Source organism: Pseudochaenichthys georgianus, chromosome 24 (assembly GCF_902827115.2).
Source record: "Pseudochaenichthys georgianus chromosome 24, fPseGeo1.2, whole genome shotgun sequence".
Taxonomy (NCBI): domain Eukaryota; kingdom Metazoa; phylum Chordata; class Actinopteri; order Perciformes; family Channichthyidae; genus Pseudochaenichthys; species Pseudochaenichthys georgianus.
Genome location: NC_047526.1, coordinates 29,200,510 through 29,225,175, shown reverse-complemented (window position 1 = coordinate 29,225,175; position 24,666 = coordinate 29,200,510). Strand labels below are relative to the sequence as shown.

The 24,666-nt window shown below is 41.7% G+C and overlaps 1 protein-coding gene across 2 annotated transcripts in view; it reads right to left on the bottom strand.

Annotated features, from left to right (window-relative positions):
- Positions 1–803: 803 nt before the first annotated feature.
- The window catches only part of lama2 (laminin, alpha 2), a 202,303-nt gene continuing 178,440 nt past the window's right edge, over positions 804–24,666 (bottom strand). For both annotated transcript variants that reach the window (XM_071202002.1, XM_071202003.1), the window contains 14 exons: positions 22,161–22,294; positions 20,443–20,602; positions 19,877–20,001; positions 19,547–19,709; positions 16,955–17,099; positions 16,418–16,556; positions 16,070–16,081; positions 14,980–15,100; positions 12,646–12,801; positions 12,212–12,265; positions 7,052–7,203; positions 6,786–6,962; positions 2,868–3,048; positions 804–1,057 (listed from right to left, as the gene is read on the bottom strand). In XM_071202002.1, the coding sequence (XP_071058103.1) occupies positions 875–1,057; positions 2,868–3,048; positions 6,786–6,962; positions 7,052–7,203; positions 12,212–12,265; positions 12,646–12,801; positions 14,980–15,100; positions 16,070–16,081; positions 16,418–16,556; positions 16,955–17,099; positions 19,547–19,709; positions 19,877–20,001; positions 20,443–20,602; positions 22,161–22,294 (1,902 nt within the window). In that variant the 3' untranslated portion in view covers positions 804–874. The remainder of the gene's footprint in view (positions 1,058–2,867; positions 3,049–6,785; positions 6,963–7,051; positions 7,204–12,211; positions 12,266–12,645; positions 12,802–14,979; positions 15,101–16,069; positions 16,082–16,417; positions 16,557–16,954; positions 17,100–19,546; positions 19,710–19,876; positions 20,002–20,442; positions 20,603–22,160; positions 22,295–24,666) is intronic.

Sequence of the window (24,666 nt, the reverse complement as noted above, 5' to 3'; positions counted from 1 at the left end):
CCGCTCTGCTCAGAAAGACTCTCCCTCTCTTTCTTTCCTCCTCTTCCTCAATGGCTCACATCACCTTTTCTCTGTGCTCACGTCCATCCCCTCTCTTCTCTCCCTTTCTCTCATCCCCTCCGCGTCTTTCCATTAAGCGAACAATAGGAAGGCCGTCTTCCATTTACAGCGGCTGGTCTCTGGTTGGAGGTCACACCAATAGAATCTGAAGTAATTTAATCGGGATTACGTATAAGTGTGTGTGGCGTAGACACCACTCTGGAGAGATCAGAAGTCTGTGCTCTGCGTATTGTACTTTTCACAGAAGCTACCCTTGTGACCTCTGGTAGTAATTAGCTCGAGTAACTGTTGTACTGCTGAACTCGTGACCAATTTAAAGACGGTGCCGTGCAATGGTCCTTCAGCATATGCTAATAGTCACTAAATGGCTTAATAGTGTTTCAAAGACAGGTGTTGAATTCAAACAAGAGAAGCTTGAGGCCACTAATGCTGTCGATGCAAAATCTGCACCAAGATCTTAAGGAGGCAGTTGAAAGTGAAAAGTACATCGCTGTGTAAACTAATCACCTGTAAAGCAATGCAAAAGCTGGGAAGAGAGTGGGTGGTGTGTAACATCTCCTAACCATGAGAGGATTAAATGAGAAGGCTCTTACTTTTCTCAATAACCAATGTCAAGGGCTCTTGGGCAGAGCACTTAACCCCGAGCTGCTGGAGCAGAGCTGGTCAGGGCAAATGTGAAGGAGGTAGATAAATAAAGCTTTTCTCAACAGACTTTCTCTTTGTGAAAAAGGAGTACATGGGTGAAAAATGTATCTCCTGGGCTTTATGAATCTTTACCAGAAAGCTCTGAGTAAGAATGAGACTATACCTGATTTTAGATTGAAAAGACAACAAGGTAAATGGAGGAAGCAAGTGAAAAAGGGCTAAGGTTGATGTTGTGTGTGTGTGTGTGTGTGTGTGTGTATGTAATGTATACCAAGTCAGCACTGGGCTCCGTTTTGGCGGTGGGCGGGGCTGCAGCAGCAGTGGGCGTGGCAGCAGGAGGGGGCGTGGTCTCCTGAGGGTCAGCAGTCAGGTGGAAATGAAGCGCATTAGTGGCAGCCATGGCGACAGAGTTTATGACAAGCACACACTCCTCCAATCAGACACGGATAAGCAATGGTGTCATAAATAGGCAGATAGGCAGAAAATGTGTGCGATTTTGTTACCTCGAAAAAGTCCGGTTGTGGAGCTGAGAGCGACCCGTTTGACTTTTTAATGTGGGTGACCGAGAGAAATTAGAGAGCTGTGATTTAAAATGTTAATTAGCGATTTCATGTTCTAAGAGGTTCACTGGAGCCTGTAAGGTCCTCCTAAAAGTCTCTTCAACCTCTAAATTGGTGCCTCAAGAATCACAAGTCGAGTTTCTTGTAAAAGAAAAGTGGGAGATAAAGAAGCCTCTCTTTGCGAGCACATGCAGAGAATGTTATTTACTGACAGTTGTGCTTTTTCCTTCAGGCTGACAATATATTTGGCTGTGGATGAAAAATGCATGTTTACTGTGTGCAGAGATGCGTCTCCGATGCAGCAGCAAAACAAAACAATAGTAATTGTGTAAAACTCCGCTCTACAACGTCATTATAAAAACAGTTTCATAATGATGTGTTTTAATACCTGGCATTATCCATTAAAGCACCAACATGCGGACTTCTCCCTGCTGAAGGTGGACACTATTTTAAATGACTGTCAAATTAGTGTATCTGTCTGTACAAATCTAATCATAAAAGAAAATCGATTTAGATGTTATGAAATCACAAGGACTTCAAATTGGGTGATAATCAAGTAGTGCAGCTTGGTGTATCGTCAGAGTAAGGCAGTGTCATATTTAAGAGAGAATAAGGCAAACCAATAGATAATCTTTACGAAAGGATACTTTACAATGGAGGTCAGCTTGTATTTGGTTAGCAAATAAAACATAATTACTCACTGAAATATGGTGAAAACGTACTTTCCACCTCAGTTTAACTATACAGCTATATCTTCTCACAGCCTGTGGTCTATGTCATAAAACAGATGAACTTACAGCCCATAAAGCAACAGACCACAGAGTTATACCGCAGCTGGCCAAGCTCTCTGGCTGTGCTTCATGATCAATGTCCTTTGAGAGGTGTAGTTTAGCAGCTAACTGGGTAACTGATAAACTATGACTGCTTCAAGGCTTATCATACATTAAATATATATAAAAAAATATCTCTTGTCTATCTCAATGCTAAGGGTATAAAATGAATGACTCACTGCCCACCAGCCTCTTAGCATAGTAGCTAAACGTTAGCGGAGAGTGTTTTGGCTCCTCTGGGCTCATAAAGCATACATGGCATGCACAGTTAGCGTAGCGTAGCGCCGTGGATCGGCACTGCATGACAGGCTGCCAGAGGTGGAGTTTAGTGGCTCAAGGCTAAAGGGACTATAAAGAAGAGTTAATGGTCTGTACAACTGCTATGTGATGAAGCGCTAAGCTAACAGGGCGAGGCCACGGCTGCATTTCATCAGAGATAATGGGTGTGCATTTGTGTGTGTGAGTAACAATCAAAGAAAAGAAAAGAATACATATGTGTTGGAGTTATGTGCGCTTCTGAAAATGCATATTGGCTCATGTAGTTCCTTCACTGTAGCCTACTGTGTGTTTATATGTGACAAAAAATATTGCCCATTTAATTACTGCAAGTAAAACCCCTCCGGTGTAATATTAACATCCCTAACTTGCACATGACATTAAGTTTTAATACCTTAACACCATCTGTTAAAAAAATATTAATGATGAAAGTTATGCCCATGAGTGTTTAGTATTCTAAGTGCGTGTGTTCCCGCGTTCATTTGTAACCACTTACAGCAGGAAGACCTGGGGATGGTGTCGGGGTCAAAGGAGGACTGAGAGGCTTCGACACCTCCTTTTCCTCCTCGGGCTCCTCTTCCTCAGGCAGTGGGAGAGGAGCTGGCGGAGGGGCGATGTTGGGGCACTGTCCGATTTCAGCGTTCTCAAAGGACACAGGCAGGGAGAAATCTGAGAGACTGAGAGATGGACCGACAATTAGATTTAAAACGACTGGACGTTTAGCTGACACTGCAAGAACGCCAACATAAGATAGAAGTCCATCATGAAAATTAAAGGGACCTGTTAAGATGTGTTCAGATTGAGTGTTACAGTATCTTCATCAGTGTATTTTCACCTTGCTATAAGACAGTCTCTTTGACTGATGTTTGCCCATTTGAATTTGATGCATACAGTGGATTTGCTGAGTATATTTATCCGAAACAAATTTGTAAGATTAAATTGTCACGCTTTACTGATCATCACCACTGTCACTGAGAGGACGAATGGTTTCTAGCAGTGGAAATGTGTGCCATATATGGGGCGAAGCCTGCGAGCTAGTTCAGGCAGTCAACTCGAGCACCAATGATACATTAACACGTGACGCGTCTCTCTTACAACCAACCAAACACAATCTCCTTAACTCGCCGCTCTATTTAAGCTGCCAGGTCACATTGCTGATGCGTTCACGTCAGGGTTTCCGCTAGGATTTTTTCTCGCCGGTCAAATGTCCGAACAGAATTTATTTTACCGGACACATTTGAAACTTACCGGTCATGTTTCAATAATAATAATAAGAATTGTGTAGCAGAGTTTCTGTTAGCAGGTAATTACCGGACTAGGACCGGATATGCTGTTTAAAACTCAGTTCACGGGGCTCGTTTTTATATTGCTTGAGTTTATAATCGTAACAGATCGAAAAATTCAGATTCATTTTTCAATAAATGATTCCACAAACAAAAAACAACATCATTATTACATTCAAAGAAACTACTTGTAGTAGATAAAGTACATTATTCAAAAGTTTACATTAACTTTGAATAATAACACGGGAGAAACGGATCCTCTCTTTTCCCCTCTCCCTCCCTCCCTCTCTCTCCTGACAGCCCGTCAGTTTCTCATGCAGCGCGCTAAACAGTGGGCGGGGCTTCAGGTCAGACTCAGCAGCTGATCTGATCTGTCTCTCGCGTCCGGTTACACTTCACTCGCGTTCATGTCCATATCGATCAGATCCAGCTCTCCTGATCGGCCTATAGAGAGCACAGATCAAGCTATTAAGAGTGAATATCGGCCGATAATGATGGGCGGCCAATCGATCGGAGCATCGGACATTTTGACCGGCAGATTTGTACCGGTTTTTATTCAATTTGACCAGCTAAAAACCGGTAATTACCGGCTAACGGAAACCCTGGTTCACGTGCTGCTCGCCTGCCCCCCCACCACCCCAGCTTCCACCTGTAGGCTCGGGGGACAGTTACAGTATCTAATCATCACTTAGTAAATCTGTGGAGCGATGAGGCCCGAGCCTAGACGCCAAACTCAACTATATACTGCTCTAATAAACATATTAAGAACACGTGAGTTGTCTGACTGAAATACTATATCTGACTGCATCTGTTCATGTTTCCATCGACACAACACTGACACAATCATCCAATAAAGGCCAATCCTCATAGACCCAATGTTAAAATGGCCAACTTTACAGCAGAACTGGACTAAGCCTGGTTCAAACCTCTGACAACCTCAAAGTGATGCTTCTGCTCTGCCAGCATCAGGCAGTGATATTGCTGCCAACATTGAGCGAACCACAGCTCTTTAGAGCATCCATAATTCATATATTCTAGGTTTGTAATCAATCACAAAGCCTCTGAAATTTGTTTTGTGTGTAGTCTGAACACATCTTAACAAGATTACGGGTCATGGCCACGGTACAGTGACTGACATGGTTGCTATTACCATGGAAGAAAAAGGAAGTATAGTAAAAGAGTTATTTCAGATTCACTATAAGAATATAAGCTTAAAAGGACATTTAATAGAAATGAATGTCGTCCATCATCAGGGAGAGTGCTTATAGTAAAACTCCAGAAAATAAATTGATTGATGAAGACTCACTGACAGATGTATGAAGATGAAGAAGCTATAATGTCAGGGTGATAGGGGTGAAGAGAGGTGAGCAATAGACAAACACAAACATAAACACACGGAGATGAGAGTATAATTTGAGTTATGAGTATGTTTATGATGTTGGACAGCTCTATTACTGCAGACAGAGGCACTGGCGTTATCATTATCATCACAGCCTCATTCATGACCTCCTGCAATCATAGTAAGTACGTTTTTACCCAGCAGAGGATGAGGTCAAAACAAGGCCTGTCGTCCACTGCCAGAAAACGTTATTGGATAAACATCAATGATGGAAACATGCACGGTTTGAAGCAAGAGTATTAATACATGCATTTAAGGTGAACAGCTAAAGTTTAGTGAAGTGAGTTTAATTGGCGGGTTTCGCCTGTGTCAGTGTTTTAACGTGGTGAAATGCAAGGGCAGAGAAATATCCAACATCAAAAGCTGACTCTGTTCTTTGGCCCCATATTGATCTGGGGATGCCAGAGCCATTTCACTTTGTGTCCAATTAAATGAATTGTTTCAGATCGTTCAAAGGAATCTGAAATGTAGTTCAGAGGGGAAAACAAACTGCTAACAGATCTTTGCAAAAACACTTAAGAAAGGTCACTAGTATCTATGGTTGGATGTGGTTGGATCATCTATGGTGTAAAGACATGAGGAAGTAAATATCACAGTGTTTCAGCACATGGTAGTACAACCTCATAGAAAACTGTCAAAAGAACTTTAATTTCACGGGAAGACTAGGGGTAGAGGAATGGGAGAATTTGGTTAGGGGTATAGGGGAACAAACTACCTGCTGGTCCGCTGCAACTACTTTTAAATCCAGGCTGAAGACTTTCTGTTTGCCGCTACTTTTAATTAAACTATTCACATCTTACACTGTAACTTTTATTCATGTACCTATATTATTCATGCTTTATTATCTTTGCCTTTTAATGATTCTTAATGTCTTTCATTTTTGTAAAGCACTTTGAATTGCCTTGTGTTGAAAAGTGCTACATCAGGGTGTATGCAGGAATCCTGAAGTCACATGTAAAACCTTTTAAGACCTTCTTTAAGACCCTTCCCATACATTTTAAGACCTCATCGCCACTTGGAGTTTTAACCGGTTACCTTGGCGACACACTTTACCTCACATTGACTATAGACAGTATTGATTGTCCTTCCTCCTTATCTTCCAACCATTTGGACTCAAATTTGCATTTCCCCATAACGATGTTGTTTAACAACCGGCGTAAACGGACCTTCGCGCGCTATCAAGCAGTGAGCGTGCGATGTCCTGTTCAGATGATGTCACATCCAACGGGATGCCATCAATAAACTACACAGAATCTCACTACACACCTACGCCATGACTACATTCAGGCAGACTGTAGAACACAACCTCTTTGGACCATTTATATACTTATTGAAAACAAGATACAAAATATAATACCTTGGAAAATGCCATTTAATACTTTTTAATAGCCTTAATTTCCGCTAAATTGATTTATCAACTTTTAATACTTTTTAAGACCCCGCGGACACCCTGTCTATAAATAAACTTGCCTTGCTAAGAGTTACAATCTTTTAAGAAAAGCTTCTCTAGTTTGTTCTATTCGTTCGTATTGTATTTACATGGCCCTAAAACATATTGAACATTTTAATTAATACAATTAAATCTAATAAGGGAAACATGAAAAGTGCATGGCTCCAATCTGCTCTACGATATATCAGCTTTAAGACAAAGGCAGTTTTATCTGTGCTTCAATAAAAATACACCTGATTTCAGATATAGAGAAGATAGAGACAGGAGATAGAAGTTACGTACACCGCGTTGACCATGAGGTTCCATATGCATCCCTGGAATGGGATGTTGGCTCTGTTGGACGTCTGCTCTACTTCTGCAGGAATACCACCGAGGAAGACGCGCTTCAGGCTCACAGGCTGGTCGTTGGGGAGCGCTGCCTCCCTCTTGGCCTCCTCGTCCACCTGAACTGCAAAAGATCTGATGGGACGCAACGACAGAAAAACATTGCATTTATTTTGCAGAGTAAAAGTCTTCAACAGGGACAGAACACATACACACACTCTGACCTGCCAGGCTGCCTCTCGATGCGCAGCGAGTGCTCTCTGCCATCGTTCAGTGCGCCTTGCTCGGCTCGTCTGATGACACGACGCGGACTGTGGCTGCCGGTAAACATCAACACCTCCAGAGAGCCTTTGTTCAGCATGACTGAGAGGTAGGGCTGCCGGGGAGGGAGATTAAGTTTATCAGCTGTGGAAATCTGAACACACATTCAACTCCCAGGACTCATAACTGGAGACAGGGGATTTAATGGGGAAGGTTGATGAAGGGAGTTGATTCGTAATATATAACTTGAGTAAATGCCAAATCATCCAAACATTAGTTAACCTGTTAAGCCCTGAGCCTGTTTTTCAGGTTTCAGGCTCGAAAATGCCACGAACACAACAAATGACTTATCTTCACTTCTAAAAGGGCTAACTTAATCATCTTTTTTCTCAAAGCAAGGTTACATCTGTGAGTTGGGTGTAGAAGTGTCAGAATCAATTTAGATGTTTTTATTTTAAAGTAAATTCAGATTGAACATAGTAAAAACATGTAAATTCTAATCTCCGCCTAAAAGAAACCCATTATCTACGGTGAAAACCACCCTTGAATGATGGGATCGGAGACTAAAAGCTTTAGGAATCCAAACTATAACATATCATAAGTACCCTGTATCAAGATGGATGCAAAACAATGAAAAGGTTAGAGCAGAGGAGATATTAGATCGTATATATATAATATTATATACTCGGCAAACAATTTGATGTTGAGCAACATTTGATATTTCCACCTGTACTGAAAGCACTTTGTAAGTGTGGGTGTATTTGTTTTAAATATAACCTTTATACCAAGACAACCTTGTAGAGATAAAAAGTATTTTAAGGAGTCTCCGGGCCAAGGTACTATAGGCAGTAAACACAGTGTCTTACTTGCTAGAAACATAAAAATGATAACATGACATGTCTAGCAAGGTCAGGAGTAAACAGAAATGCAATTATGAAATCATGAATAAAACTGCCAACAAGAAACGGATAAAGTTCCCCAGCAGTCTTTAATGTGTCTGGACAAATCTAGTGAGTGGACCTTGATAAGATTTCATAGTCAAACTTAAAAGATGTACCGTACTTTTCGGACTATAAAGCGTCTGTATACAAGCCACAGCAGCTAAATTGTCCGTCTGTCTTGCTCTCGTTCTGTCTCTCGGTTCCACTTTTACTTTGGCGCGCTACCTGTCTCACTCTTTTCCGGCCTCCAGCTTTTCCTGCTGGAGCCCGCCGCTTAAAGGTGGCGGGCGCGGACCGGTCATAGAGCCCATAGCGTTAAAGGTGGTTAATTTTACCTGTAAAATCCATAGATTTAGGAGGTTCCCTAGTGGCCGTTAGCTGTACAAAAAAAATGGAGAAAAAAGTCGCGGCTTATAGTCAGAAAAGTACGGTATATAAATTAGACCAATTTAATACAATAAAGGAATATGTCTGGACCCAAAGTCAGGTGTTTTCTTTTTGGTACCTGCGCCAAATGCTTTTAATGAATATGGACCTAAATATTAAAAGTGAATCTGTTCCGTTTTTCACGCTATATTTCTTTTGTGCCGGAATTGGATCAAACCTTTCCACCTCTTGCAGAGCGCAGTACTCACAATGTTTGTTTTAGAGGAGAAGAGAGAACAATAAGGATAAGGGGGAGGGGGGGGGGGGGGAATATAAGAATTGAAGGGAGAGAATAAAGAGCAGCAAAAAAAGTCAAAAGGTGAAAGGGGAGATGAGTGGGGAGAGGTGTGGGGCTGTATTGAGTGAAATTGGGGGGAAATGAGAGCGGTAGGAGAGAAGTGGAGAGGAAAGGATAACAAGATATGAGAGGAACAGAGAGGAGAGGATAATAGGGGGAAGAGATGAGAGGGCAGAGAGCAAAACCGCGCTGGAGATAGAGAGGAGAGAGGGAGACAGACAGAGAGGTGCTGGAGAGCAGCGGAGCAGGGTCAGGCTAATTTGAATTTTAATTCACTGTGTGCCAGAGGGCGAAGTGGGAGACAATTTACCACCTGAAAATGGAATTTCAATTTGAGGTCGGGGACAAATTGAACTGAGATGTAGCTACAACATGCCTCTCGCCGCGCCGCCTCGCACACGCACACATTTATACAGATACAAAAGGCACACACACACACACACACACACACACACACACACACACACACACACACACACACACACACACACACACACACACACACACACACACACACACACACACACACACACACACACACACACACACACACACACACACACACACACACACACACACACACACACACACACACACACACACACACACACACAAATATATATAACGCATTGACACATAATCAGGAAGCCATATACACAACAGAGTGTAGCTAACACATATGCAAATCCCTAATACAGTCACAAGAAACACACTCCCACAGAAAGCAGACACACACATCCCTGCTACCTTTAGTATTTGATTATTTGTATTTATATGCATTTGTTTGAGCTTTGTGTTTTGTATGCCAAGTTCTGTGTAAGCTTGTCGGCAGCAGGATACAAACGCTGTCTGAGATCAGCAAATGATGCAGGGTTTTCCTTGTTTGTTCAATATTTATGAACCAATCTAAAGATTTTATTGTAAAACTGTTTTGTAACGATACACCTTAGAGCCAACATCATGTTTTATGTATACTTTTGTGTTTTTCAATTTGCAGTCGGAGCCAGAGGCTTTGTTAGGAGTTAGCAGCCGTGTGTAAAGCCATTCATGATCCGGGCATAAGAACGAGCGTTCCAGGTTTACCAGGACACGTTTAGGGGGATCGGGGACACGTATTATTATTATACATATTTATGTCTGTATATTTAGACCACACGATCATAACAATAACAGCCCACGGAATATTTATCTGCAAATAGTCATATTTTATTTTTGTGGTAGCTTTATTTTATTTTCATTTTCATTAAATGAATCACATATCACTAAAAGACAGGATGGCGTGCTCAAGTTGATCCTAGGGTCTGCTTACCAAACATAAATACTCCATTGGAAACATTGTTACTCAAATTGTAACTTTTTTTATAGTTATTGTTGGAGCCCATTTGCTTCGGGTTGTGCACGGGGTTTGTCTAGGTGTGTGTGGACGCGTCATCATCCAATCTGCGCACCTGGGAGCACGGGAGGTAATTAGCCCAGATATGTGGGCACAGGTGATCAGCTGGGACGAGAGGCTCGAGAGGAAGCCACGCGTTTTTCAACCGTGTTGACCGTGATTGTTTGTGTCTGAGCGTGAGCGTTATGTTTTAAACAAGATTTTAGATACGTGAGACTTAAAAGAACATTTGAACCGTGGACAAATTAATAAAAGCATTACAGATTACGTCATGGTGGACGTCATCCTTCACAACAACACGCGTTGGGAGCTCTGACTGCTCACCTCCTTGAGTGGCCTTTTTGACGAGCGTTCGCCGCTAGTTATAAATAAGCTTTAGAACAAACCCACTTCATTCCTTCTGCCTAAGAAAGAAAAACAGGGTGTTTTTTTGTAGAATGAGAAATTCTGGAGGTGTGAGTACCTCTGAACATCCAACATGGCGTCTTTCCACTTTAATGTAGTCCTCTCTCTTTCTCACTGTGTCCCTTTCTCTCTCCTTCCTTTTGCTCCATGCTTCCTTCTCATTTTCTTTTCCTCTCTTCTCTGTGACCATGTTCTCTTTCTTGTCCTCTCCTTTTCCCACGTATCATTCATTTTCTTTGCAGCTCTACTCTTTCTCCCCTCTCCTTCCTTTCACCTCTAAATCTCCCTCCTCTATCCCTCCATCCTTTGTCTCCGGTCCCCTTCTCTCTCCCCTGTCTCTGTGTCCCTCTCTAAAACATCCATTAGTCAGGGCCAAGTTGAGTTGATGGTGTTTTTAACCTCGCTTAACCTTTCTCCACACACACACACACACACACCACACACACACACACACACACACACACACACACACACACACACACACACACACACACACACACACACGCACACACACACACACACACACACACACACACACACACACACACACACACACACACACACACACACACACACACACACACACACACACACACACACACACACACACACACACACACACACCCACGCGCCCCACCTGCCAACATAGTTAGTACAAATAGATTTATGCGCCCAACAACCAGTGATGATGGATAAGCTAGAGGTAACCCTCTGTCCTTTCCCTCACACACACATCCATGTACACTCATAAACGCCTACACACACTCCTCCAGTTCTGCATTCATGTGAGCAATACCCTCCCCAATGAGATACACACACACACACACACACACACACACACACACACACACACATTATGCTATTACACGCACGCACACCTAAAAACATTGAAACATGCACCCACACAGACAGGTACACACACACACACACACACACACACACACACACACACACACACACACACACACACACACACACACACACACACACACACACACACACACACACACACACACACACACACACACACACACACACACACACACACACACACACACACACACACACACACACACACACACACACACACACACACACACACACACACACACACACACACACACACACACGAAATCATGTGCAAACTAAATACCTATGCACCACATACATGGTGTTTCCAGCAGAGATAAAAGAATAGATTTGTTTATCCATCAGTGATTAGGATGAAAGAGGGCTGTATCAGTTAAGGGACTTCGAGCGTGTGTGTGGTGTGTGTGTGTGTGTGTGTGTGTGTGTGTGTGTGCATTGAGTGAAAGTGTTTTTATCCCTAAGACAATCTAATCAGCATAGTTGCCAACAAACTCAAATCTCATTAATATGCACTCATGCACTTAAAGAAGAAATGTGTGTGTGTGTGTGTGTGTGTGTGTGTGTGCGTGTGTGTGTGTGTCTGTGTGTCTGCACTTGCGTGGTCAGCAAACGCTGAGATAGTATGTATGTATATGTCAATGGAAGTTTGTGAGTGTGTTTTGGATAAGAGACAATCCAATCAGCCCAGTTGCCAAAACAGTCAAATCTCATTAGTATGCACTTTATGGAAACACCATCCACTTGGGGAGAGGGTGCATTATTTGGGTGTGTGTGAGTGTGTGCGACCCACCTCTCCAGACTGTCTGCGTCTCCTCTTGGTGCTGAGGAGGTTTGAGTTGCGGGCCTGTGGCGGATCGATTATCAGAACAAAAGATGAATGAACTATTAGTTTAACAGGTCCCGAAGATAAATAATAACAGTACACAACAGTCAGTCGGAATGAACACAATCATTTGTTCACAGTACACAATTAAACTTGTATAAAGAAAATATCATTCAATAAAGAATTTATACTGATTGTATTTCATTTATAAAAATTATGATGATTTTCATTTCAAGAAAATCTAATTGTGGCCCAAATAATTACAACAGAATCACAAAGTTGGTTCCAAAAACTTCCTAAAATTAGAAGGATAAAATGGACTAGTAAAACATTTAAATAAAGTGCTGTGATAATGAGAGTGAGTCACAGCTTGTAATTAATTAACAAGGTGGGATCCCGACCTGCTTGATGACAGGTGAAGCCCCGCCCACAGCCAGCAGGATGGTCCCAGTGTCGGCCAGAGTGCTGAACGACAGGCTGATCTCCGTGCCGACCACCAGCGACAGGCCGCCCAGCTCCATGTAGCCCGGCTTAGAGAAGCTGACCGTGTACAGGTTCTACGAGACAGACATTAAAGGTCCCCTGTTATACTGTTTTTCATCAATATATTATAGGTCTTAAATATATACAGAACATGTCTCTGAAGTGTTTGGCTCCACACATCATTGCAGCATTACCCATAATCCTCTCTGTTTCAGCCCTGTTTCAAAAGTGCTGATTCTCTGTCTGTTACTTTAGATGAAAATAAGGAGCCCCTCCCCACGCCCCTGTGAGAGATTTGGTTACAAAGAAGACAATGGTGCTCTAGGAGGAGATGCAGGTGATAAGGGGGGGGGGGGGTTACCTTGTTGGTGATTGGCTGATGGTGACACAAGCCAAAAAAATCGTTATGACATCATAAAGTGGCCAAAATCTGATCAGCTCATTTTCAGACAGGTTTTTATAGAAATGGATCAGGACAAAAAGAGAGAGAATCTTTTTTCCTGAAACTTTCAGAATCTCTTCACGCAGAGGGGACACATGTTGATGTAGAAGAGACATGAAGAAGAGGGGACACATGCTGATGTAGAAAAGTCACGATAAAGTGGGTTTTGCATAATTGGTGATAGTTTTAGTATTAGTAGATACATTGATTAGACCTAAACTTTACAGAGGATACAGAAGAACAAGTAAAATGGCGTTTGAAAAGCAGTGAAGAAAGGTCAACCAAGTCAAGGCTTTACTCTTGAACCTCACGCTGCTTCACAAATCAAATACACCTTTCTGCACTTCCTCTTTACTTTGACTGTGGGTTCAAAGTGGAAATACTAACACAGAGACACCCACACAATCAGAGACTCTCATCCTTGTGGCGCAGCAGAGCCATTGGTGAGGGAAATACAAAGACAGATAAGAGAAATAAAAAGACCTTCACTCTACATACACTCAACCCATGGCTGCATGTTTGTACAACTGAACGGCGTAGTGTTAGAAATCCTTGTGAATTCCTTGTGAGCTTTTTAAATCTGCATATAGAGTCCAGTGGGTAGTGTTCATGAAGTGCATTGAGGTTCAAAGGATGTGCGTTCTTGTTAGGATTGTATAGATTCTAGATAGTTTGTTTGTTTACACGGAATGGTTTCGTGCTTAGGCCATTTGTTTACTGTGCAAAAACAACAACTTGTATCTCTACCATTTAGATAAAGACGTATATTTATGTTGCACATTTATTATCCATGGACATGTTCACTCACCTTCTATATAAGGACACTATGAGGGGTTTACACACACATGATAAATCACTTAAACAGCAGTATGCAACATTATAAGTAGACAATCTTAATACTATAATACAGAAAGGTTTTAGCAGAGCTGTGCTATGCAGATCCTCTCTGCAGATGGTTCATTTTACATACTGTACGTGACATGCTCCACCAACTCCGTTCAAATATCAACTTTGAGAAACATTAACCCTCCTATTGCCTTCGTTTCCCGCCCTTACTTTGGTGTCCGCGGTCAAACTTGACCGGTCCCGTTTTAACTGCTATTACATTAACACAAAAAGCATGAATCATCACCACATTTCATTTAACACCCTTTCAAACTGTAAATATTGTGTCAGACTACTGGTACACATGAAACACTGCAGTAAAGACACTGAACATGTTATGCGTGAGCCAGGTTTGATCCATGTGGGGGGATGGGCACATAAGAGCGGGACGTGTCAAATTGTTCTGTTTGTGTGTGTGTGTGTGTGTGTGTGTGTGCCAGTTGTGATGGGGGGATTGGGCACATAAGGGGGGGGCACATCTAGAGTATATGTGTGTGTGTGTGTGTGTGTGTGTGTGTGTGGTGTGTGAGTGTGTGTGTTTTATCTGATCCGGATGGTTACTAATTCCTTTTCTTTATGGCGGTCATTTTTGACCCGGGAACACCATGGGTTTTACAAAGTTGACTAATCATCCAAAATGCAATGAAAGTGGTGATCAGCAATTTCATATGTTCAAATGTCTACGGTGAAGGATATCATAAAGCCTTAATGCAATCGAATTGTAAAACAAAAAAGTTTATGATCGATGAAAGTAGTAAATCGGTCAGATTTGACCCGAAGACAACAGGAGGGTTTTAAAGGAATTTAATACTGTTTCCTTGATAAGTATAGAGTGCAAGCAGACAGTAAAACCTCTGTAATATAATCTGAGTGTCTTGAGAGTTAAATAACACCGTAAAGCCATCAAAAAGTGGGAAACTCCTACCTCTGCATTACATCCTTTGGTGACCCCGGTATAATCTGAGCTGCTGAGGAGACTGTACGGAGTCCTGGAGACTTCAATCTCCCGAAGACAGCCAGCATACCGCTTCAGAGTGACCTCTGACCTATAAAGAAATTATAATAATTTCAATAAAGAAGACATTTCAAACTCAGTGGAATTTCCTGTCTCTCAGCGGTGAAATGTGATGAGGAAAAAGCAGGATTTCGGCAGCAGTGAAGCTATTGCATCATGTACTCAGAAGCAGAGTCGGGCGTCAACAACAAGAAGAGTTTGAAAATGTCGTTTGTCCATATTAATAAAGCAGGATTTATTATATTAATCAGTTTGGGAAGCTGATTTGTGTGTCTTGTCAGGTTCTGCCATTTGGCCGTATTATTCAACAGTAAATGGACGAACAAATCCATTCTCTGACTGTGATCACCCTGAACATGTCCGAGCAGTGTAATGCACCTTTGTAATTGTTTTCTGTGAATTAGGGCTTTATTTTTTGTAGCTCAGCAAAAAACTGTTACTTGCAGTGACACTTTGATTTGCATCTCAAATACATTTTGAATATGATTATGGCGATGGGGCCTGTAGGGCGGAGTCATAAGTGTGAGGAATCCCACCTAAATGTTGCTGAACAGACAAACGTTAAATTCAGATTAATAAAGAAGCAAATAGAGAGAGTGATTTCCAGCCGCCGCGTGGAGGAGCCAAGATACGCACGCACACACACACACACACACACACACACAACACACACACACACACACACACACACACACACACACACCACACACACACACACACACACACACACACACACACACACACACACACACACACACACACACACACACACACACACACACACACACACCAACACACACACACACACACACACACACACACACACACACACACACACACACACACACACACACCACACACACACACACACACACCACACACACACCACACACACACACACACAACGCGTCAATAGCATGGCTAGCCTCATGCAGAGGGAAATATACAATATGTATTCACTACATGTCTGAATATAAGATGTATATATTCATTTATTTACCTGGCTGTCATGCTGTCGAGACAAAACATGATATTAAAACATTAGGACGCATTAAAAATACAGTTTCACCCAAACAAAACTCAACCTTCTTGCAAATAAATGATACAATGACAAGTAAAATGTGTAAAAACAGCTATAGATTTTCATTTAAATACTGATAAAGACTTTGGCATTCGAAGATGTTCCAAACTGTGAATTTAATATTACAGCAATAAAACATCTTACCTTGAAACGTTTACACACATCATGACCTTTGCAATATACATCAAGTGCTGTGTATGCAAGTGTCTCAATGTGCACATGAGTGTGTGTGTGTGTGTGGTGTGTGTGTGTGTATGTGTGTTTTACCTATAGTTTCCAATGGTAGGCATCCCTCCAAAGTAGATCTTCTGGTGTTCTTTGAGGTTCAGACCTGTCGCCGCGCCCTGAGACGTCGTCACTATTTTCTCCTCAGCACCGCTGTCGATGTCCACTACGGTCACCGTGGCTTTAACAACAATTAAAAAGGAAAACATTTACAGAAAAGGCAGAGACAAAATGTACTTTCAAATTACAAACCGATATATTGTTTTATTAACATTCACGCAAGTTTTGTATGATGTTGCTGATAATTGTTTCCTTTGCTGTGGAACCATATCTGTTGTGCATGCAAAGGTTGACTGTTGTATTCATTTGCATTGGTCTTTCTTGAAGAAAATAGATATTATATAATAGGACTACCTGTTCTTTTAAAAAAAAAAAAATAGATACAAATGTATAGTTTGATGTTATCTAGGCTGATAATACTACACATTATTGGTTTTACACATCACATTTTAGGTTATCAGTTATCATTTATACTCTACATAATAATTAGCTTTTTCAGACTGTTGTTGTTGTGCTTACCTTGTTTCTTGTTCCGTGACATGGTGAGGGACTTCCACTGTCCGTCGTTGTGCCGGCTGGCTGAGAGGGCGCTGCCGACTCCTGAGCCGAGGTCAAAGTTCACCTTCACCTTCCCCTCGGACAGCTCCAGAGACATGAAGTCCTTCTACAGTCACAGCAGAGGAAAAAGACATGACATTTAAAATCAATAACAGCATTGTGCAGCAATGGGATAAACATTTGATTTAAAGTTTATCCTAGGGCTTCATGTTTAATTACCCAGAAGGTTGACAAGGTTTTTGAAACATGAATATGAGACAATTAAAATTGGGGTTAGTAATATAAAATAGGAGCACATTCTGGGTACTGATGTTAAAAGAATTATGAATTTATGCAGCTACAATTTGACTTAACTTTGTAAATCTAGACAGTTATAGCAACCGCTTACACCGACCGAAAACTAAAGTCGCTGGCCTCTGTGGCTTTGTTATTGTTTCTTGGAACTTTGCTGTAAAAAATGAAGGTGACTTTTTGCATATTCTTAAGGATTCTACACTAGGATTGTTACGGCTGCTGCCTTCCTGGTCGTCTTATCTGTGTTAATCTGTGTTGTATGTAAATGAGCTGTGCGGTTGCCCGGACGTGATTGGCTGCCATCTCCTGGTCCGCCTCCTGAAGATTGTGATTGGAGCACGCCATGACATGTGGACAGACGCCTCTTGCTACTTGCTACTTAGCGAATTCTGTTAACTGTGGTTAAACTCCTGTGGTTAGTAGGGTTGGGTATCGTTTGAATTTCCACGATTCCGATTCCGATTCTACTTTTCGATTCCGGTTCTTAACGGTTCTCGATTCCGATTCTTTGAGGGGCAGGGTAAAAAAATGATACATGCTTCTTCCACCAAAAAAATTACATTTATTCGAGAAACTTTTACACAGGTTAGTTTAAAGTAATATTCACATTAATCAGTCTGTTTATATTCACTGCTATGTAACTTTAACCTGAGAACCCCTGAAGCTACAACAGTTCAACTTTTAAAAACAGTTCTTGTTGAGAAAAACAAGCATATCTGCCTTCTCAGGCATACCGGGAAGAAATGTTTGAACATTTTGAAGTAAAATGCTTCAATCTGGTGCACACGCAGAATTACTAGAGACTAGATCTAGGGGGTACAACTCCAAACACCCATATGAAAAGATCGGTTTACATTTGAATAATTAAATAACAAATAGCCTACATGTAATGCATTTTATTTTTGTTGTTCATTCATATCTTATTTTACTATTTTATGTATGCATATTTTTTTATCTCTCCAGTTTAAAACGATATGTCTGGTTTACCGTCCTATAGTATACATTGGAATGATTTCAAACCTGTTTTATCCCAATAATTATAAAGGAGTGCCTTGGAAATATGTGTTTACATAAATTGTGATCAAAACGTTTGAGACCCACTGAGATAACTTAGACTAAAGTGAACTATCTAAACACTGAGAGTCCTTTACCTCACTGAGCTGAAGTTATCAGCCTCTCAGTCTGACTGGAGAGGACTCTCCCTCCACATCATTGTAGAAACATCTTCTTCTTCCGTAAGAGCAGCTAGCACCCAGATGCTAATAACAACAGCGCCGGGTTCCAGTGCACCCTCGTGAGCTGCGGTTGCCAGATAAGCCAACATCCCCCATTTTCATCACTTGCAGCGCCCAACGTACAGGGCAAATGAAAAGTGTAACCGGGATGAAAAGGGTGTTACATTTACTTAATTATGAATGTTGTTACATCAAGGCCGAAAATTAGGATGAGCACCAACGGTCAAAACATTTATTTTTTCTCCCAGAGCTGTCAGCGCAGCGGCCTCCACAGATCTGGCGCCCTAGGCGAACATTTATAATGCCAGTGCGACAGGCCGGCCCTGGTCTCAGGTTACACTGTAGGAAATGTAGATACAACGCTACATTTCCCGCCCCGCTGCAGTCATGCAGTAGGCTACGGAGAGCGGCGAGAAACATTTCCTCAGGAATCGAAAAGCGGAACCGAAATTCACATTTCTAAATGATACCGTTGGAATCGAAATGTTGGAACCGGTTCCGAACCGGAACCGGTTCTCGGTACCCAACCCTAGTGGTTAGTAGTGTCTAGAGTAGCTTAGTTAGAGTCAATAGTAGCTTAGTTAGTGTTTAGAGTAGCTTAGGATTTTGTGACTGTTGCCTTTAGTTCAGCTTTGTTTTTGTACAGACTCTTTTTGTTAGTTGTACCACTTTTAAAGTGAGGTCTTGTTTTGTTTCTTATTTAGTGTAATAGTGTTAATTCCCCTGTATGCAATTAGAGTCCTCCTTTTGTTGGTACTTCATTTAATTCTGCGCCCTTTTTGGCCGTCGTTTGTGCCAGGCTGCATGTCCTATTATTTTGTTACCCTGCTATCTAAAATAAACCCATTATACCGATTCCAACTGGTGTGTGTTGTTTTCCTCTGCCCCTAGAGGGGGACGTAACAAGGATGGTACCTGTAAAATATGTATTACATGAGGAAAGAAAAGTTTGTCGCTGCCATCAGCCCTGACATTTACATTGGTCCTAATCACTTTAGTTCCTTTCACTTAGTTGAACACATACCATATCTTCAGTAGCCAGATACATGAGCAGGGATTCGGAGGAAAATGTGCGGAACTTAAAGGTGACGCTGGAAACATTTGGGTTCCACCTGGTGGGACGTCCCACCGCGGCGTAGCCCTCGCCGTCCAGCTGCACCGTCCCCTCCACATCCGACTGCTGGGGGCTAAAGGAAGTAAAGATAACAAGTATTTCATTTGACTATCGCTCTTCTATAACCGTGCAACTGTCAAAGGAGTTTGAAATGTCACATACAATTAATTGCAAAGACGATGAAGTGGCCTGTTGAATATTTACAGATATATATCCCAGAAATAAAAGTGTGAAATGTACCTGACGACACATCCTTTACAGTCTCCTTGTCTCTCTCTGTAGTTCCACAGTCCAATAGGTTTCCCGTCGAGGAAGGTCTCCCCCATGCAGCCTGTGAAGGTGTTTGTTCTCACTGCGTCCGCTTTCTGAAAAAGATAGGAGGGAAATTATGATTAACATTATTCATACAGAATGTCATTGAGCAGTCAAGTACATATCAAATCAAATACACCCCCCACCCCCACCCCAGCATGAAAGGAAAACTAATCAACACATACAAAGCAAACGACAAACAAAAAGGCAAAATATATACAACACCTACGATATTGCTTTAGTGATTTTAGTAGCCCAGATTTCAGCAACACTCAAATCTATACACAATCATCTTAACATAGTTAAATCCAGCTTGCGCTTCTCTACGTGTGTGATCAATGGCTGCCAGGCCTTATACAATCCATCAGTAGATCCCTTCAGAGTGGACCGGATCTTCTCTCGATGCAACAGATCTCTTATCCAGTGAGTATGAGGATTAACATGGTCCGACAGATTTCTTGGTGTTACACACAGAGAAAGAGAGCGACAGTTACCTTGACGGTGCCGAGTATCCCTCCGACAAACAGGTAGGCGTTCTGGTCCACGTCCAGGATGGTGAAGGTCGTGGGCGAGTTGGCGCTGGCGGGGGTCGGCATCATACCCGCCATGGAGCCCTCGAGAGGATAAACTGATATGGTGCCATTCAACCCATTACTGAGGACAGAGAGAATTAGAGGCAATGCGTTGGGAAATACTGAATGTACTCTTCCAATATCCGAGTGATATCAAAGGCCCTACGTAGCTGTGTACGTAACAGGATGTAGGATTACCTATAGAAGCTCATGAGGCACTGTGTTGAACATACAATAGCTATGTTCCAACGATTAAACATGATGGTTCAGCCCCTAGGGAGATAGGCATATGACTGTCATGTTTATTGCTTACGTGGGCCTTAGCTAATCTGAACTAAACATTGTATACTGCTTTGAACCGGTATTCCTCCATCTTGTGACTGTGTATATCAGCATGTGAAGGACACTGTTCAGGAACTAGTTGTACCAAAGGCTCTGTGTGTGACGACTACTTCCATTCTTGCAAGGATAATAAATACGTGTTCCTGATTATTGAAGCTCAAGCCGGTGATATTTGTCTAACATAATGGGTTCCATGTTATTATGTTCCTGTATTTCCTCAGAGATATTCTCAGTGACTGAAGATGTTGCGGAGCCTCTTGGAATCAGTTTTATGAACTCTCGGTGATAAAGATGAATGATAGAAACACGTAGTGGAGCCGGGGAACTTCTGAGCTGTAAAGTGAAATTAATCTCCCACCTTGGAGTTAGTTTTCGACGCAGAAACTGCATTTCTGTGTCGAGTAGGGGGACATTTTTAAGACTTATAGTCTGTATGCTCGCGTTGAAAAAACACGTTTGGGAAATCTCTCAGATGTTAAAACATAGTGCAGGTGGGATGTCCCCTTGGTGTGAGTGGTTCACGTGTTGGATGGTCTGCTCCGGTTTGGCTTTCAGAGAGAGGAACTGGTTCCACTAGATCACACTGTATCTATGTAATGATGTGCCACAGCGTCAAGGCCTCAGCTCTTGATCGCTCGAGTGAAACAACATGTTTTCTGCTGCAGCATGAATAAAAGGTTGTCATGTGGTTGTTGGGTTACGTTGACTTGTATTTGTTGTTTATTGTTAGATTCGGCTGCAGTGAAGGTTAGGTGAATATATCTGCTGTTTCATGAAATATTTGATATCAAACATCATTCCTAGAACTTCAAAACATAAAGGTAGAAGCAAAGAAAAACAAAATATGCAACCTTTGTTTTATAGTAAGTAAAATGTATACGAAATCAAAAGAGAATATTGTACAGTATTTCACTGTTTCTATCTTAGGCTCTAAATACATTTATTTTCGAGAAGCAGAAAGCCACAAATTATAATTAAGCAAAAGAACGGCTTAATGATCTCAAAATAATAAAGAAAAAGTAATACAATTAATACGTGTTGATACTGTAATGCTAAAGTGTATTTGTTATTTTTATCTAAATTGAAAATGTTTGTTCAAACTTAAATTGAAAAATATATAAATAATACATTTTGAGATGTGCATTTTCTTGGGCTGAAGCCAACATCAGTGTTTGTTGGAAAGCCCTCTTTATGTGCCAGAGAAACAAAGCATGTGCATGTATTTGAGTGTGTGTGTGTGTGTGTGTGTGTGTGTGTGTGTGTGTGTGTGTGTGTGTGTGTGTGTGCAAACTTCTTACCGAGACGCCTCTATTCTGTGCCAGTTCCCATCGTGGATGGTGTGATGGGGATATTCGACCCTCCCCACACCCGAACCCACGTCCCAAAGGAAATACACCTTCCCCTTACGCATCTCCAAGGCGAGGAAATCAACCTGAGAAACACAGAAGACACAATGCTGAATGTACTGTAGACAATCTGTTTACGATATGTTTTATTGCGCAACATGTCACGTCAACAAGGTTCTGAAAATAGAGGAAAAGGAAACAGAAATCATGTAATTGAGGCTATGATTAATGCAGTCTCACAAGGCCACAGTGCAGTATACAGACTCACTGCATTTCTATTATGGCTGGGCTGGGTTTTATTGTACATATAAAACATATATCCTCCGTGAATTGTACCGTCACAAAGGAGTGTCTCACAAAAGGCAGTTTAAATATCCTGACTGCATGTTCCTAGTATAGGTCAAGGCCCAAAGACATTGCATTGTGTACAATCAGGAACATTACCATTTGAATGCAATGCAGCATACACAGAAGAACATTTCTCAACGAGTCCAACACTTTGTGAAGGTGGTGGGAGTAGAAATGTAACCAGAAATTGAATTGTGTTTGGAGCAAAAGACGGTTGGCATTTAATAAACAGGAAAACCACTCATGTTCCTTTTCTTGCTACTTGGTTAAGGGCTTTGTTGGGATATTTTTTTTCTCCAAATCATAACGACATGTTTTTAGATAAAGGACCGATTCTGACCCCTTTATTCACTGATGCCTGTGGTATAAAATTCACTGATGCCTGTGGTATAAAACATTGAAACCTTTAATTCAAATACTTGTATATCAGAGTCAACCAATGACAACGTGTGTCCATAGCATTAACACCGCCTTATTTTTGTATTGTGTAAAAAAGCACGTGTTCAGTCCTTAGATGACGTCAAGCGGGAGTTATGCAACACTGTTGGCAAAGATACAAAATGACGATGATAAATAAGTATCTCAATGTACGACTTATAGCAAGGAACCTTATAGAGTATTTATGATGTAGGCAGGGGATGGTGAATGTGTGAGCTGTAGAGCGACTTCGCCCTGCCTCCGTCTATTCTGAGGGCACAAAGGCTGGAATGTTCTCCATCTGTCCCTATAAGTGGATTTTCACTGGATCTCGCTGTATTTTGATTAATGGTCGTATTACTTATGTATGAGCCAAAACAAATTAATAAGAGAATTTGAGCATATGCTCTCATCCGGATTCTGTCTCTGAAGTACACACACACACACACACACACACACACACACACACACACACACACACACACACACACACACACACACACACACACACACACACACACACACACACACACACACACACACACACACACACACACACACACACACACACACACACACACACACACACACACACAGCATTATTATTCATTTAGTATTATGCACAATTAGGGATTATTAGGGAGTGACATTCAAAGACACAAATGACACACACATAACTACACACACTTATCTTTCTAGTCTCTCCAGAGAAATAGCGATTATTCATTAGCACAGATCACAGGGCAGCATCGTTATTATTCAACTAGCATTACACACTATTAGTGAAATGGATAGCGCGCACACACACCACACACACACAGACAGAGCATTACTATTCATACTGAAACCTTCACTATTAGAGAAAAGTGACACACACAACACACACGTGCACGCACATTCAAGACTTCCCAGTCAGACGAAACAAAGCAGTGATTTCTCTGGGGAAATCAGGCTAAAGCAGATAGCAAAATAAACTTGTTAATTGCTGCTGCTCCGTTTGACACACACACATGCATAGACACACACATACCCACACATATGCACACTTAGGGATTATTAGTGGTACCTTTAAACAGCAGTGTGCTATGTTTATAGGGGTGTTAGTGAGTAAGTGTCAAGAAGTATTAATTATTCTCCTATTAGATAAATCGCTCTGGGAATGCTTGTAGGCTATGTGTGTGTGTGTGTGTGTGTGTGTGTGTGTGTGTGTGTGTGTGTGTGTGTGTGTGTGTGTGTGTGTGTGTGTGTGTGTGTGTGTGTGTGTGTGTGTGTGTGTGTGTGAGGAATGTAAGTGTGTTTTTCTTTGTTTGCATGTATTATTCTGTGTGTACAGTATGTGTGTGTGTGTGTGTGTGTGTGTGTGTGTGTGTGTGTGTGTGTGTGTGTGTGTGTGTGTGTGTGTGTGAGTATGTGAGGAATGTAAGTGTGTTTTTCTTTGTTTGCATGTATTCTTCTGTGTGTACAGTATGTGTGTGTGTGTGTGTGTGTGTGTGTGTGTGTGTGTGTGTGTGTGTGTGTGTGTGTGTGTGTGTGAGGAATGTAAGTGTGTTTTTCTTTGTTTGCATGTATTATTCTGTGTGTACAGTATGTGTGTGTGTGTGTGTGTGTGTGTGTGTGTGTGTGTGTGTGTGTGTGTGTGTGTGTGTGTGTGTGTGTGTGTGTGCGTGGGTATGTGAGGAATGTAAGTGTGTTT